The sequence below is a fragment of the Oryctolagus cuniculus genome, chromosome 6 (genome assembly GCF_051225735.1).
Source record: "Oryctolagus cuniculus isolate XC-2025 breed Fujian yellow rabbit chromosome 6, ASM5122573v1, whole genome shotgun sequence".
In the NCBI taxonomy this organism is placed as follows: Eukaryota; Metazoa; Chordata; class Mammalia; order Lagomorpha; family Leporidae; genus Oryctolagus; species Oryctolagus cuniculus.
Genome location: NC_142872.1, coordinates 77,275,700 through 77,289,739, shown reverse-complemented (window position 1 = coordinate 77,289,739; position 14,040 = coordinate 77,275,700). Strand labels below are relative to the sequence as shown.

General features: G+C 40.2%; 1 protein-coding gene across 2 annotated transcripts in view; it reads left to right on the top strand.

Moving 5' to 3' along the window:
• The window catches only part of ST18 (ST18 C2H2C-type zinc finger transcription factor), a 159,863-nt gene that overhangs the window by 126,734 nt on the left and 19,089 nt on the right, over nucleotides 1-14,040 (top strand). For both annotated transcript variants that reach the window (XM_017341297.4, XM_017341299.4), the window contains 5 exons: nucleotides 545-607; nucleotides 1,986-2,054; nucleotides 4,869-4,931; nucleotides 5,036-5,116; nucleotides 6,482-6,703. In XM_017341297.4, coding sequence (XP_017196786.3) covers nucleotides 545-607; nucleotides 1,986-2,054; nucleotides 4,869-4,931; nucleotides 5,036-5,116; nucleotides 6,482-6,703 — 498 coding nt within the window. The remainder of the gene's footprint in view (nucleotides 1-544; nucleotides 608-1,985; nucleotides 2,055-4,868; nucleotides 4,932-5,035; nucleotides 5,117-6,481; nucleotides 6,704-14,040) is intronic.

Sequence of the window (14,040 nt, the reverse complement as noted above, 5' to 3'; positions counted from 1 at the left end):
CTATTTCTGAACTTTCTCACCTGAAATATCAGCCTCATTTTATTCAAAATCTTTCTTCTTTTTCTCTCTGTGGTTTCTGAAATGTTTGTGGAGTTGCTGGGTCACCTAGCGCTTTTCAAACTCACAAAAATTCCTTTCTGGAATAATCAATTTCAGTATTCCTAAAATCTGCTATCACAATAAAATGTGTTTATAATTTTTATAACACATGTTTTCCAAAGAAATACAGCACAGCTGATAGCCAGCTTACCACACTGCCAGGGCATATATTCAGTATTGCTTTCCTACATCATTTGAATCAGAGAACTGGATGTGGAGCTGAAAACAGATAATCAAGGAAGTAACTCAGCGTGCTATGACTCCGAATTTTCTTTTAGTGAGTCGACTGGTTGTTATGTAGCACAGAGCCTTAGTGCCCTAGCATCTGCCTTGCCTGTCTTGCACACTACTAACTTGAAAAGAAGCTACCTTATCACCTGTTGAACAGAGCACATAAATTCGTGAAACTCACTTGACTCCAATGATGTGTTCTTTGCCCACCTAGCTGTCCGACACCAGGTTGTGACGGAAGTGGCCATGTCACAGGAAACTATGCATCTCATCGCAGGTAACCCCCCAGGAACAGTCTGATTTTCATGATCATTTTTTTTTTTTTGACAGACAAAAAGAAAGAAAGATAGAGAAACAGAGAGATTACCATTCACAGGCCCGTGCCTTAAATGCCCACAGTGCTTAGGGTAAAAAGTTGGGATCAGGAAGCTCATTCTGGGTCCCAAGTGGGTGTCAGAGACCCAACTACTTGAGACATCACCATTGCCTCCCAGTTCCGCATCAAAAGGAAGCTGCAGTTGGGAGCCGAGCTGGGAATCGAACCCAGGCAGTCTGATATGGGACGTGAGCGTCTTCATCACTAGGCCACAGATCAGCCCCTGTCTTGTTTTAAATACTTATTCCTACCTAATCTAGCAAGATACTATCTGGATCAGGAAATGGCCAGCGACTTAAGTAGGTTTAGGGTTTCTTTTGTTTTTCCAAAATAAAGTTATCTGGTATAGAATCCATGATTCTTGCTCAAAAATAGTTTTCTGATTCTGTATTCCAGGTTATAAACCAAACATTATATTTCATGTTGGGCTTTGGGACTGGTATGGAACAAAGCAAAGCCATCAGAATGATTTGAGTCAACTATTCTCCCTATGCAATTAGGTCAAGGTGCTAACCAGATCACACAAGGACAGCACACAAAGGCTGGGTTTCATCTTGCAAGTTACCTTCTTGCTGATATCCTTGCCTTCCTATGGGCTTTGCCTTAAACCCTCAAGCCATCATCACCTGACAATGCAGCAGGAACAGGCTCTATGTCAGTGTCAGTGTCTCACTGGGGTAAAACTCTTCATTGGAAGAATAGCAAATCTGACTCCATGAGAAATAATTGAAATACCCAGAAGCCTGGACTGGTTAGAGTAGCAAGGCCAGATTCAGACCCAGTTATTTTACCCAATACTCAGTCACTAGTTGTTGGAAAAAGAGGCGCAGAACAGACAGGAGGCAGGGTATGAATCCACAGTCAGACCAAATTGATTCTGAGAAAATAAATCTGCAGAGGTGGATGTGCACAGACTTGGACACTTGGCAGAGGGCCCTGACCCAGGGGTCAGGTCTTTTTATGTCTTAGGTGGGCTGGGAGTTGTGGTATCCAGTAGCAGGTGGAGGTGAATTCCTCCATACTGGTCTTTCAAGTGGCTGCAGGGCCTCCAAACCTGGGAAAGAGTGTAGGACTTGGGTATAAAGACAATAGGGTGTGAAACTGAATTGAGATTCAGGGACAAGGAATAAATTCTGGTATTTATCTCTTGGGCAATAAGAATGACTGAGGCTTATGTCTTTGTTCCATCAAGAGTAACTGAAGTGTGTTTACAAACCCAGGAGGCCATTTGCATCACATCTGTTAATGTCAGTTCTGTTTTCTTTGTTTCCCTCTTTAGTGTGTCTGGATGTCCTTTAGCAGATAAGACTCTCAAGTCCCTCATGGCCGCAAACTCTCAGGAGCTTAAGTAAGTGTTGGGAGCCTGGCAACCTTGTCCTTCACTCACTCTGGGACCACCCTTCTCATTCGGCATCAGTGTGAAACAGCATCTAACTAAATTGTGACAAAGGCCATTCCAGAAAGTTGGAATGAGCAAAGCCTAGTCATTGTAACTTAATTTAGTTAATTGGGAGCCTTAATTTTTAAAGGAATGATAAAATAGTAAAATACAATTATTTTTCTGTTCATCAGATCAATGAAGATGTTACAAAAAATTTCCTTCATCTAATTTTGAGAAAATTGTGCAGTATTTTATAATGCAATATATGTATGTTTACAGTAACTCCAAGGCCATTTAAAAATTATACAGCTGTCTTTCATCTTTTTTAAAAAATATTTAATTATTTATTTGAAGGGCAAAGTTATAGAGAGAGACAGAGAAAGAGAGAGAGAGAGAGAATTCCTCTATCCACTGGTTCACTCCCCAAATGGCCACAGCACTGACTGTAGCTTCATCCAGGTGTCCTACATGGGTACAGGCACCCAAGCAATTGGGCCATCTTCTGCTGCTTTCCCAGGTGCATTAGCAAGGAGCTGGATCAGAAGTGGGGCATCCAGGACTCAAACTAGTACCCATATGATTTGCCAGCATCATGTGCAATGGTCTAACCTGCTATGCCACAATGCTGGCCTCTACCTTCACTTTGGAGCCAACCATAATTTCAGCTCATTATACCTAGTCTACAAGATCTCAAAGTCACATGTGAATTAACATTTACTTATTGATTTTATTTTTCTACTCTTTTATCTTCTTTCATTCCAAGTCAATTGCTTATTTTCATATATTTTTATATTATACATAAAATATAACTCATTTTAGACCCTCAATAATGAATACATATAAAAATTAGTTTTAGTACCAGAAATACTGAAGGGAACTATGAAGTGCAATTTTTACTCATTTTAAAAGTGTGAAGTACGATTTATGTATCAGCACAGATTCTAGAAATCATTTTATTAACTTCCATTTTTCTAGGCTGAAATATTATAAGAATGTTAGGTAAAGACTAATCATTTACAGATGAATAATGAGGCATGTGAGAGTTTTTACTCAATTACTGTAAATTTCTGCTTTCTCACATTTTAGTTATAGCTATTGGTTCTCTTAAATATTTTGTTTCAATATTATCTATAGAAAAAGTTGATAATACATTGAGAGAATGTAGACTAAAAAGTCCTATTTTAATATCCAGTATTTACATTTTATGGGGTCATCAAATAAGTAATATCTTTGATTTTTCCATATAAGAAAAAGAGACATTTCATTGACCTCTTGTCTTGCTATTCAAGAAGAATCCCCAAAAAGGGCTATTCGCACAGCTGTTTCCATAATTACGACATGCTAGTAAAGCACTATTGTACTAAAAAAAAGTTAATAGAAATTGACCGGCAGACATGCCTTCCTTGCAGTAGAGAATGCAAGTTATGCTTTAAGTGGTTGAATAAAGACTCAATGCGTACTTCTCCAGTTAGCTGGAAGACATGTGTGCTGATTTTATATTTCACTGGAAAGGGGGAAGCATTTACTGTCTATTTTCTGCTTTAGGGTCAGATATGAAAGCATTCTGAGAAAGTTCAGGGGATAGAATTTCTTTTATTTATTTTACTTATTTGAAGGATAGAAATGAAAGAGAGAGAGAGAGAGAAAGATCTTCCATCTGCTGGTTCACTCCCCAAATGGCTGCAATGGCTCAGGCTGAAGCCAGGAGCCTGGAACTCCATCCAGTCTCCCACATGGGTGACAGGGGTCCAAGTAGTTGAGCCATCTTTCACTGCTTTCACACGTGCATTACCAGGAACCTGGATCAAAAGTGGAGCAGCTGGGACTACAACTGGTGCTCATCTAGCATCACAGGCAACAGCTTAACCTGCTGCACCACAGGGCTGGCCCCATCAATGAGATGGAATTTAAGAAAAGTGATAGCATTCACATTTTTCTTGCATTATTGTTCTGTCATGGAACTGTTATTTGAATAAAGATTTGAGTCATGGATAACATACATATGAAATAATAAATAATGGTGATGTCTACAAGAAATTTCAGAACCTTCAGGCATTTTGTGATGGCCTCTGTGTTTTCATTTGTACTGGGGATATTTTTTCAAGGCCACAAAATGATGAAAATCCATATACATTTTTGTCTTCAAGTGCTTTATGAAACCTATTTGTAACCAGCATTCCAAGTGGAAATGGATCCCCTTTCTCTTTAAACCTTTTCAGTCCAAATATAATGGTTGATTGTCACTTAATAGCTACTTGCAGATTTTTTTCCAAAGACCATTTACCCTTGGCCAAGAGGCAAGATTGACCAGGTGTAAATTATTTAGGATCTTTGATAATCATATTACTGCTGCAAGCCTCTGGAGTTCATAGATACTACTGTTGTTCACCTGGAATAAATGGACTGTCAGGCAGTACAGCATACCTGGACAATAAATTACTCACAATAGGAATTTGGAAGACATTTTTTCTTCCATGATTGCATGATGTAGACAAAAACCCAGAGGTAAGCCCTGAGCTACCTTTCAAGTTTCTTCTAATATAAGCTTTCAAAAGGAAACCTAATGTACAACATATAACAACTAATACATTGTGTACCATGCATCTCTCAGTAGTTATGCATATTCACATTTAAACATGAATCCCTAGCCAAAATCCAGTGATATTTAAAGGAAAAGAGACCCACTAAGGCAAGGCATTCTGTGTAGTTTTACTTGAATGTGCCGTGATCCCCTCCCTCCACCACAACCTGCAGCCCATGCTCTGTCCCTCTGTTTTCCAGGTGTCCAACTCCAGGCTGCGATGGATCAGGGCATGTGACAGGGAACTACGCTTCCCACAGAAGGTAGGGCTGGCCCCATATCTGGGAGATGGAAACCAGCATGTCAGCAACAATACTCAGTGAGATCACATGGCTTTCTTGTGTTCTTTCTTGGGTACATATTTCAGTTTGTCTGGCTGCCCTCGAGCAAGGAAAGGTGGTGTCAAAATGACCCCTACCAAGGAAGAAAAGGAAGATCCTGAACTTAAGTAAGTGCAGCAGTGGAGGCATTAGGGATAGCCGGGTCCTTGTCGAGTGGGAGGGACCGGGGTTGGCATGCAGCTGGGCATCAACAGAGTTTGGGGGAAGGTTTGACCTGTTAAACACAGGACTCTCAAAACTGGTTCCACGTTCCTTTGATAATGGAAAAGACAGGGAGGTAGTTTCTACTTTCTGCAGTTTTAAGGGATGTAGCACTGTGGAAGTGTTATAGAATGACAAATAATGGTGTCATTTCCCTTGAAACTTTAATCTAAGGTGAAATTGCATCTACACTGAATTACTTCACCTAAGAAATATGCTACAAAGTCTTGGATAATATAAGGGTACTTCAAAAAGTTCCCAGATAATGGAACTACTAAGTTTATTTTGGTGCAAAATAATGTTGTTATCCATGCATAGTTTCTCTGCAATACACATTTACCCATTAACTTTTTGAAGACTCCTTGTATATGCAGATATGGATGTTGAAATTTAAATTGCTTCCTACACATCTTTTCTAAATACAAAATTTGAATACATGTAAAAGCCAAAGACAACATTTAGAAACTAAATACAGATATATACAAATACAACATTTTAGAAACCAAAATTCCAGTCCAGTGTTGTAGTGTATAGCATTGATTAAAGCAGTTAACATTTCATATCACTGGTCTTTGGAAGCAATATAACATAGTACTTACGTGGTTGGCTCTGGAGCTAAAACATGGGTCATGAACTTGGCTCCACCTTTTGTAAAATTGCTGGCAAGTCGTCTAAGTTCTCTAAGCCTCCTATTTTCCACCTACAAAATGGGATCATAACACTCTCCACCCAGTTGTTTGCAGTGAATATTAAATGAGCTTATGCATGAAAATTGCTTAACAAAAAGCCTGCAGAACACTGGTGCTATTGTTTTTCTTTTTTTAAAAAAAGACATTTATTTGTTTCAAAGTCAAAGTTACAGAAAAAGAAAGAGAGACAAAAAGAAAGATCCTCCACTGGCTGATTCACAATTGCCAGAGCTGGGCCAGGCTGAAACCAGGAGCCAGGAGCTTCTTCTGGGTCTCCCATATGGATTCAGGGGCCCAAATACTTGCACCATCCTCAACTACTTTTTCCAGGCCATTAGCAGCGAGCTGGATAGCAAGTAGAGCATCCAGGACAAGAACCGGTGCCCATATGGGATATTGGCATCACAGGTGGCGGCTTTAACCACTATGCCATAATGCTGGTCCTCACTGGTGCTACTAATGCAATGCTGTCTTGCTAGTTGAGGTGGCATCTTCTAAAACTTCGGAATTTCACTGCTTGTCCTCTGAGCAGTATAGAACTTCTTCCCAGCTGGTAATGTCTCTCTTCCTGTGTCTCTCTAGATGTCCCGTGATGGGGTGTGATGGCCAAGGTCACATATCAGGTAAATACACATCACACCGCACAGCTTCTGGCTGTCCCCTGGCTGCCAAGAGACAGAAGGAGAATCCTCTCAATGGGACCCCCCTCTCCTGGAAACTGAACAAACAAGAACTGCCACATTGTCCCTTGCCAGGCTGTAATGGGCTGGGCCATGTAAATAATGTCTTCGTCACCCACAGAAGGTAACATTTGTGTTCTTTTTGTTGTGTTGTTGGGATTGGATGTCACCTAGACTGCTTGGAGGTGGGGGTGAGGGGGCGGAAATCCTCCTAAAGAGTGCTAGTTGTAACATTTTTTATGTTACAATGCTGTATCTTGCTAATACATATTTGACTAGCCTGAAGAAAGAAAAATTTTGTTCTCTCTCCTTCTGAAAATTCACTAGATGCTTTTAAGGGCTCTAGAAAACTGTTCCTTTGGTTTTTGTGTTCTAAAATATTGCTGCTATTTTTAAATGGTTCTGTCTTTTAATGTTTTGCTTCAGTTCCAAGTGGTGATATCTACTCTATTATGTTATGCAATTGTGAATGTTCACCTTGCATATTTATATCATTCCTCCCTTCTCATGAACTGGCTCAGTTTCAGGCAAAAACTGCAGTCATTTTGCTGCTGGGAAGATGTGATTCAGCCACAGCAGCCAGAAAGAAAATGGCACAGCCACCACTAAGAATACAACAGGATAAGGGGAGATTTAGACAACCCTTTGATAGTTCCACAATGACTTAATTCTATTATCACTGAGCGCTGCATATTTCATCCCAGGCCTTTGTTGGACAAGAGTGATCTCAGTCCAGCTCTTTGGTTCACATTCTACCTAAAGGAAAAGAACTAGAAGATTCACTGCCTGCTTCTCCCATCCATGAGCCCCCTTTTAGTCATGTGGGCCAGTGCACAGGATGCCAATTTAAAGACCAATGAATCTTTTAGGGAGCCTTTGATACTTTGCATATGAGCAGTAAACAAAAGTTGAAAACAGCAAAATTGGAACATTCTGACATTTTGTTCAGTTCTGAAGATTTATATCAATGGTATCAGAAAATGAAGACTTCTAGGAAATACTTGTTTAAAAATACAAGGTACTTCAAAACATTCGTGGAAAAATGAAATTAAAAGATAAGTTGATTTTAGGGCTGGCCTTGTGGCATAGCAGGTAAAGTCATTGCCTGCAATGCCAATACCCCATATCAGAACTGCTTTGTGTCCTGTCTGCTCCATTTTGGATCCAGCTCCCTGCTAAAGGCCTGGAAAAAGCAGCAGAAGGTAGCCCAAGTGCTTGGACCCCTGCCACCTACATGGGAAATCCCAGCCCTGGCTGTTGTAACCATCTGGGGAGTGAAACGCAGAGGGAAGATCTCTTTCTCTGTCTCTCGTTCTTTCTCTCTCTCTCTGTGACTTTTAAATAGAAAAATAAATAAATCTTTAAAAAATAAGTTTAGCACAAAAGAGTAGAAATTCATATTTTATAATGCACATTATCAATGAACTTTCTGAAGAACTTTTGTATGCATGGATTTCAAATTTTTTCTACAAAAATAAGCTATTTGTAATTTCTATTTTCTGCAAACTTTTTGCAGTGTTCTCATATGTGCAATGAAACAGGCTGATGGATAAAACTTGAATTGTTCAAGTGGTTTACTTTTTGATGCCTTTCAAAGCAGGCTCATGTCCACAATATCACATATTGCTTCACTCTGAATTTGGATCATCATTTCATATTGAGAATAGCAGCCACTAATCAAGTGCTCCTAATGGCAGAGTTATTGCACAGTAGCTTCCCTGTCTTATAATGACCTCAGTAATAACCATGTGGACAATGATAAAAAAGCACTAGGAACAGGAATTTAGCATATTAGTTAAGACACTGCTTAAGATCCACTTCTCGAAGTAACTGAATTTGATTCTTGGCTCCAGCTCCTAACTACAACTTCCTAATAATGCAAACACTGGGAAGTGGCAGCCGTGATGGCTCAAGTAGTTGGGTCCTTGCTACCCCTGTGGAAGACCTATGCTGAGTTTCTAGCCCTAGCTTCAGCCTGACCCATCCTGGACATTGCAGATATTTAGGGGAGTGAACCAGTAGGTGAGAGCTCTCTCACAGTGTGTGTGTGTGTGTGTGTGTGTGTGTCTCCCATCTGTATCCCTCTGTCTCCCTCTCTCTATGTCTCTCTGCTTTTTATTTATTTTCAAAAGCTATAAAAATACTAGTGTCCTATGGTCACCATATCCCTCAGTTAGCAATAATAGGATTATCTCCTGAAGTTGCGAGAAACTTTTAAATGACAACACCAAGTCTTGGTGAGGATGTGGAGGAACAGGGATCTCGCTGTGCTGTGTGAGGTTACTACCTGTTACTGCAAGTAGTGCCATTGTAAGTAGCAAATTCCCTTAAAATGACCAGCTGAAAGTAAATAAATGAACACCAGCCAAGAGCAGTCCAGCTTCCAACCCAGAGGTCCCGTAGCATTTTTTAATCTCAAGACCTATCTGAAAAGGTATGAGGCAGCCATGCCCTTCTAACTCCAAATTGGAGACAGCCCATGTACCCACTGACAAGCAAGTGGTTGAACAGACAGCAGAGCTGCCTCACAGTGATGGAGATGAGGGCCCATACACACAGCAAACTTCAAAACACAAAGCTGAGTGGGAAAAGTCAATGCAGAACATGCACAATATGATTCTGTTTATGAAAAGTTTCATAGCCAAATCTGATTTTATAAACCTAGGCCACTGTTGGCCTACAGTTCAAGTTAATGATGTTCTCCTGGAGACAGGAGAAGCCAATTGCTGAAGGGCCTATGGCACTTCACAGATTTTACCAAGGCATGTCCTATGTTTTAAGGTAAGTGATCTTCCTTTTAAGAGTATTCTTTAAACTGTAAGTGCCTGTGTAGGTGTTACATATTTCATCGTAAGAAAAAAATCATGAGTTAAAACATATGATGGTTCTTCAAAAAGTCTGTGGAAAATAAATTGAAATCTGGAGTAGACATTTAGCCTACCTTAATATTAATTTGCCAGTTCAGATGCCCTCATTTTATATCAGAGTTGTTAGGAAGAGTCACAGAATAGAGAGGAGGCAGTGTACGAATTTACAGCCAGACCAAATTTATTCAGAGAAAATAAATCAGTAGAGGTGGGTGACCAACTGCCCACGTGCTCATGATGGAACACGTGGCAGAAGGCCCCAACCCCCAGGGGCTGGGCCTTTTTCTATTTTAGGAGGGCTGGCGATGGGGGTAGGGTAGGGGGCAGCAGGCAGAGGGGAATTCCTGAAACTGGTCTTTCAGATGTTCAGAGTAGCTGGTCTTGCAGGTGGCTGTAAGGGGTGAGATATGAAGGCAATAGGGTGTGAGACCCAATTGAGTTGCAAGGGCAAGGAATACATTCCAGTATTCAACTATTTTGGGCAATAAGGGAGGATGGCTGAGGCTTATGTCATTGTTCCATCAAGAGCACTTGGGTTTGATTCCAGCTCTAGCTCCTGACTCCAGCTTCCTGCTAATGCAAAAACTGAGAGACGCAGTAATAGCTCAAATTATTGGATCTCTATCCCCCATGTTGGGGACCTAGATTGTGTTCCTTGCTCCTGACTTCAGCCCTAACTGTTGTGAGCATTTGGAGAATGGATAAGAATCCCCTTTCTCTCCCTCTCTTTTTCTCTCTCCCTGTTTTTGTTTCTCAGTATCTTTCTCTGCCTCTCATTAAATAAATAATAAAAAATAAATGTTAAATCCATGAATTTTTTCATTCAAATGATTATCCATGAACTTTCTGAATACCTCTTGTATAAACTGCAATGTTATTGCTGAAATATTTTCCAGGAGGAAAGCAATCAAGAGTTTAGACAAAGGAGTAATTCAGAGTTCATTGCCTTTCACTAGAGAGTTATCGTTCTTTCTTTTTCTTAAAAAAAAAGAGATTTTATTTATTTACTTAAAAACTAGAGTTACAGGAGACAGAGGCAGAGAGAGAAAGAGAGGTCTTCCATCTGCTGGTTCACTCCCCAGATGATCGCAACAGCTGGAGCTGTGCAGATCTGAAGCCAGGAGCAAGGAGCGTCTTATGGGTCTCCCACGTGGGTGCAGCAGCCCAAGGACTTGGGCCATCTTGTACAGCTTTCCCGGGCCATAGCAGAGAGCTGGATTGGAAGTGGAAGAGCCAAGACTTGAGCTGACGTCCATGTGGGATGCTGGCACTGAAGGGGCAGCTTTACCCACCACACTACAGTGCCGGCCCCAAGAGATTTGTCTTTCTAATTCAAACGTTTAAAAGACTGGCCTTGGCCAGCGCCACGGCTCACTAGGCTAATCCTCTGCCTGCAGCGCCGGTACCCCGGGTTCTAGTCCCGGTTGGGGCGCCACTTCTGTCCTGGTTGCTCCTCTTCCAGTCCAGCTCTCTGCTGTAGCCCGGAAAGGCAGTGGAGGATGGCCCAGGTCCTTGGGCCCTGCACCCACATGGGAGACCAGGAGGAAGCAACTGGCTCCTGGCTTCAGATCAGCGCAGCGCGCTGGCTGCAATGCACCGGCCGTAGCGGCCACTTGGGGGGTGAACCACGGAAAAAGGAAAACCTTTCTCTCTGTCTCTCTCTCTCTCTCTCACTGTCTAACTCTGCCTGTCAAAAAAAAATTTAAAAATAAGACTGGCCTTAATTTGGGGTGTTCTCTTCAGATGGAGTGCTCTTCTTTGATACAGGTAGGAGTTCAACAGAGATTATTTCCTTTCCTTTCTCCTTTGTGAAAATAACATGGAGCACAGTGTATGTGTCCATATGCAGGATTCCAGTAATAGGAGGAAGGCTTGCACTATAACAGCAGGCTTTTGTGTGTTCATTGTAGGAAGTCTAAAATTCCTGTTGTTCAGTAGCCCTTACAACCACCAGTTTCCTAATACTAGCTGACATGAAAGTTCTCCAAACAGTTGTGGAAAACCAAAGTTAAAACATGCTTATTTCATGGAAAAAATTGTGGAACCCATGCCTATTTTTTCATACACTTTCTCCATGAACTTTGTGAAGACCCTACGTGTGTTCAGGGTTCCTTCCCACAAGAGCGCTGTCCTAGGTACCTTATATGGCTCATTCCTTTACTCCTTTACAGGAACTGCACAGGGGTTATATTTAGCCTCAGTTTTCAGAAAAGGAAGAAATCTCAGGAAAGCTGCTGAGTTGCTCTTGAAGACAGCGCTGGCCCCGTCTGGGCCTGAGCACCTGTGCCTCCGGGGGTTTAATGCATGCTCACCATAGGCCTGCAACATGCTGAAGGGTTTGCAGGAGCTATGCAGTTCTCAACCAAACTGGAAATATTTGCAAAACTGACCCTACAAAATGGTTAAGAACATGTTGAGTTGTGTATCATACCATATATATATATATATATATATAATTTTATATGTAGTATATATAGGTAGTTATATATAATTATATATACCATGTAAATGATTACTATAAAGTCTTGCTTTATATCTTATATGAAAAATTGTCCCTTTGGAAAACAGAAAAATCTGAGAAATGTTATATTAAAGCATACAGAGGCACACCTATTGTTATAGAAGATTTTTGCTTTAAAACCAGAAATTCAATGGCAAGTAGAGCTCATTTTGTGCTTTGTATTTTTATTGAAAATTTTTATACATTATAATCAAGGTTTCTACTGAATAAGTCATCTCACCTTCCATTTTAAGAAGGCAACTAAAGATATAGTTTAAAATTGGTGGGATACGGTTTCAAAAAGTTTCAAATTTGGCCAAAACCATGTAAGGATCATCGTTTTCCTGCCTCTCCATTATGGTGCTTTAACTCTGCAAGTTTTGCCACAGTCTGCTAAATTCCATCCTCAAAAGGGGAAAAGAGTGCTAAAATATTCTTCCTGCCCAGTTTTTTTTCATGTTAAGATTTGTTTTAAATCCTAGAAGATATAATTACATTGGAAAATATAAAATATCAAGTGGCATTTTTGAAATGAGAGCCTCACTTTTATAATTTAGTCTTTGGTTCTAAGTTACCTAATTCTGGACAGACACATCAATAGCTCTGCCACAACACCATATCACCCTGGAGATGTGCTGTGTGGTGTCTCAGCCAGGCGGACCCCTCAGGGGAGGGGTGGGTGGGAGGCTCCTGGGAGGTATTGCTGCCCATTGTGTAACACAGACTTGCTCCAGGGCACGTTTACAGCCCATTCGTGAGTAATTTCTGATAACTTAATATGTGATACAATTCAAGACAAACTTGTGAAAACTCCAGAAAAAAAGAAAAGATCTTGAAACTTGTATAGGCTACATTTAACAGTGAACAGCTTCCGAAATGGAAGGCTAAGGTTCTAAGGTCAGTCTGTGCTTCTCATTATTTGTTTTTTCTCTGTAAAATGTGAAGATACTTCAAGATTGTAAAAATGGACTTAAAAGGTAAATTTATTGTGGTGCAAAATATTTTTAAATCTGTGCAGTTTTTTCATAATACATAACATTCCATGAACATTTTGAAGACCCTTAAAACTTACAGCTTATAAAATTTGGCCAAACCCCTTAATGTACAATATTACCTGAATATTATATGAAATTTATATTTCATCTAAACTTGATGTGGAATCATCTAGTATTTTTAAAACTATAATAATTTGGTAAATATTTATTCAGGGCTTTGATTAAAAATATTTTTTCACTTTGCTGAGTGTCTCAAACTAAAAGTTGAAATGATTGTTTTATTGGTGACTTTTAAGAAAATTTCTCTTAGGAAAACAGATTATTTTTGAGAGGCAGAGAGACAAAGAGAGACAGAAACTTCCATCTACTGCTTCACTCCCCAGATACTCACAATGCCAGGACTAGGCAGACACGGAAGCCAGGAGCCAGGAGCACAATGTTGGTGTCTGTATGGGTGGCAGGAACTCAGTTACTTGAACCATCATGCTACCTCCCAGGGTCTGCATTAGCAGGAAGTGGATGCTGAGATTGATCCCAGGCACGCAGATGTGGGACACCAGTGTCTTACCCTGGAGTCCTAACCACAGTCACAGGCCTTCCCCAGGAAAAAACATTTTAAAGACTGATTATGGTTGCTTTTACTTTGATTTCACAATTGTCCCTGCAAAGAAAATATACAACAATTTTGCAAAAGAATTAGTGACTACTTAGAATGACAAAATTTTCTGATCATAAGCAATGGAAAATGAGTTTTGTTCAATGCTGTCATCATCAAATGGATCTGATTTAAATAAAATAGAAGACATTAAAGGAAAGATGAGCTGCTGAAGAATGCAACAATTAACTGACCCGACTGTGACCACAACGGAATATAACTGTAGTAGATCCTTTTATTCTCCTTTCAGGGCAGAGATTTTTAAAATGAAAAATAATATTTAGAAGCTAAAGAAAACATTAGAAACTTTCCCATAACCAAACTTAATTTCCCACGGCAGTGTAGGTGGGAGTTGTTTTTGGCTTCTATTGATTTCAGTCATTCTGTTGAGTAAAAAGACAGGAAAAAAAAATAAAGCTAGACTCTTCTTTAATTTTCCGTGGA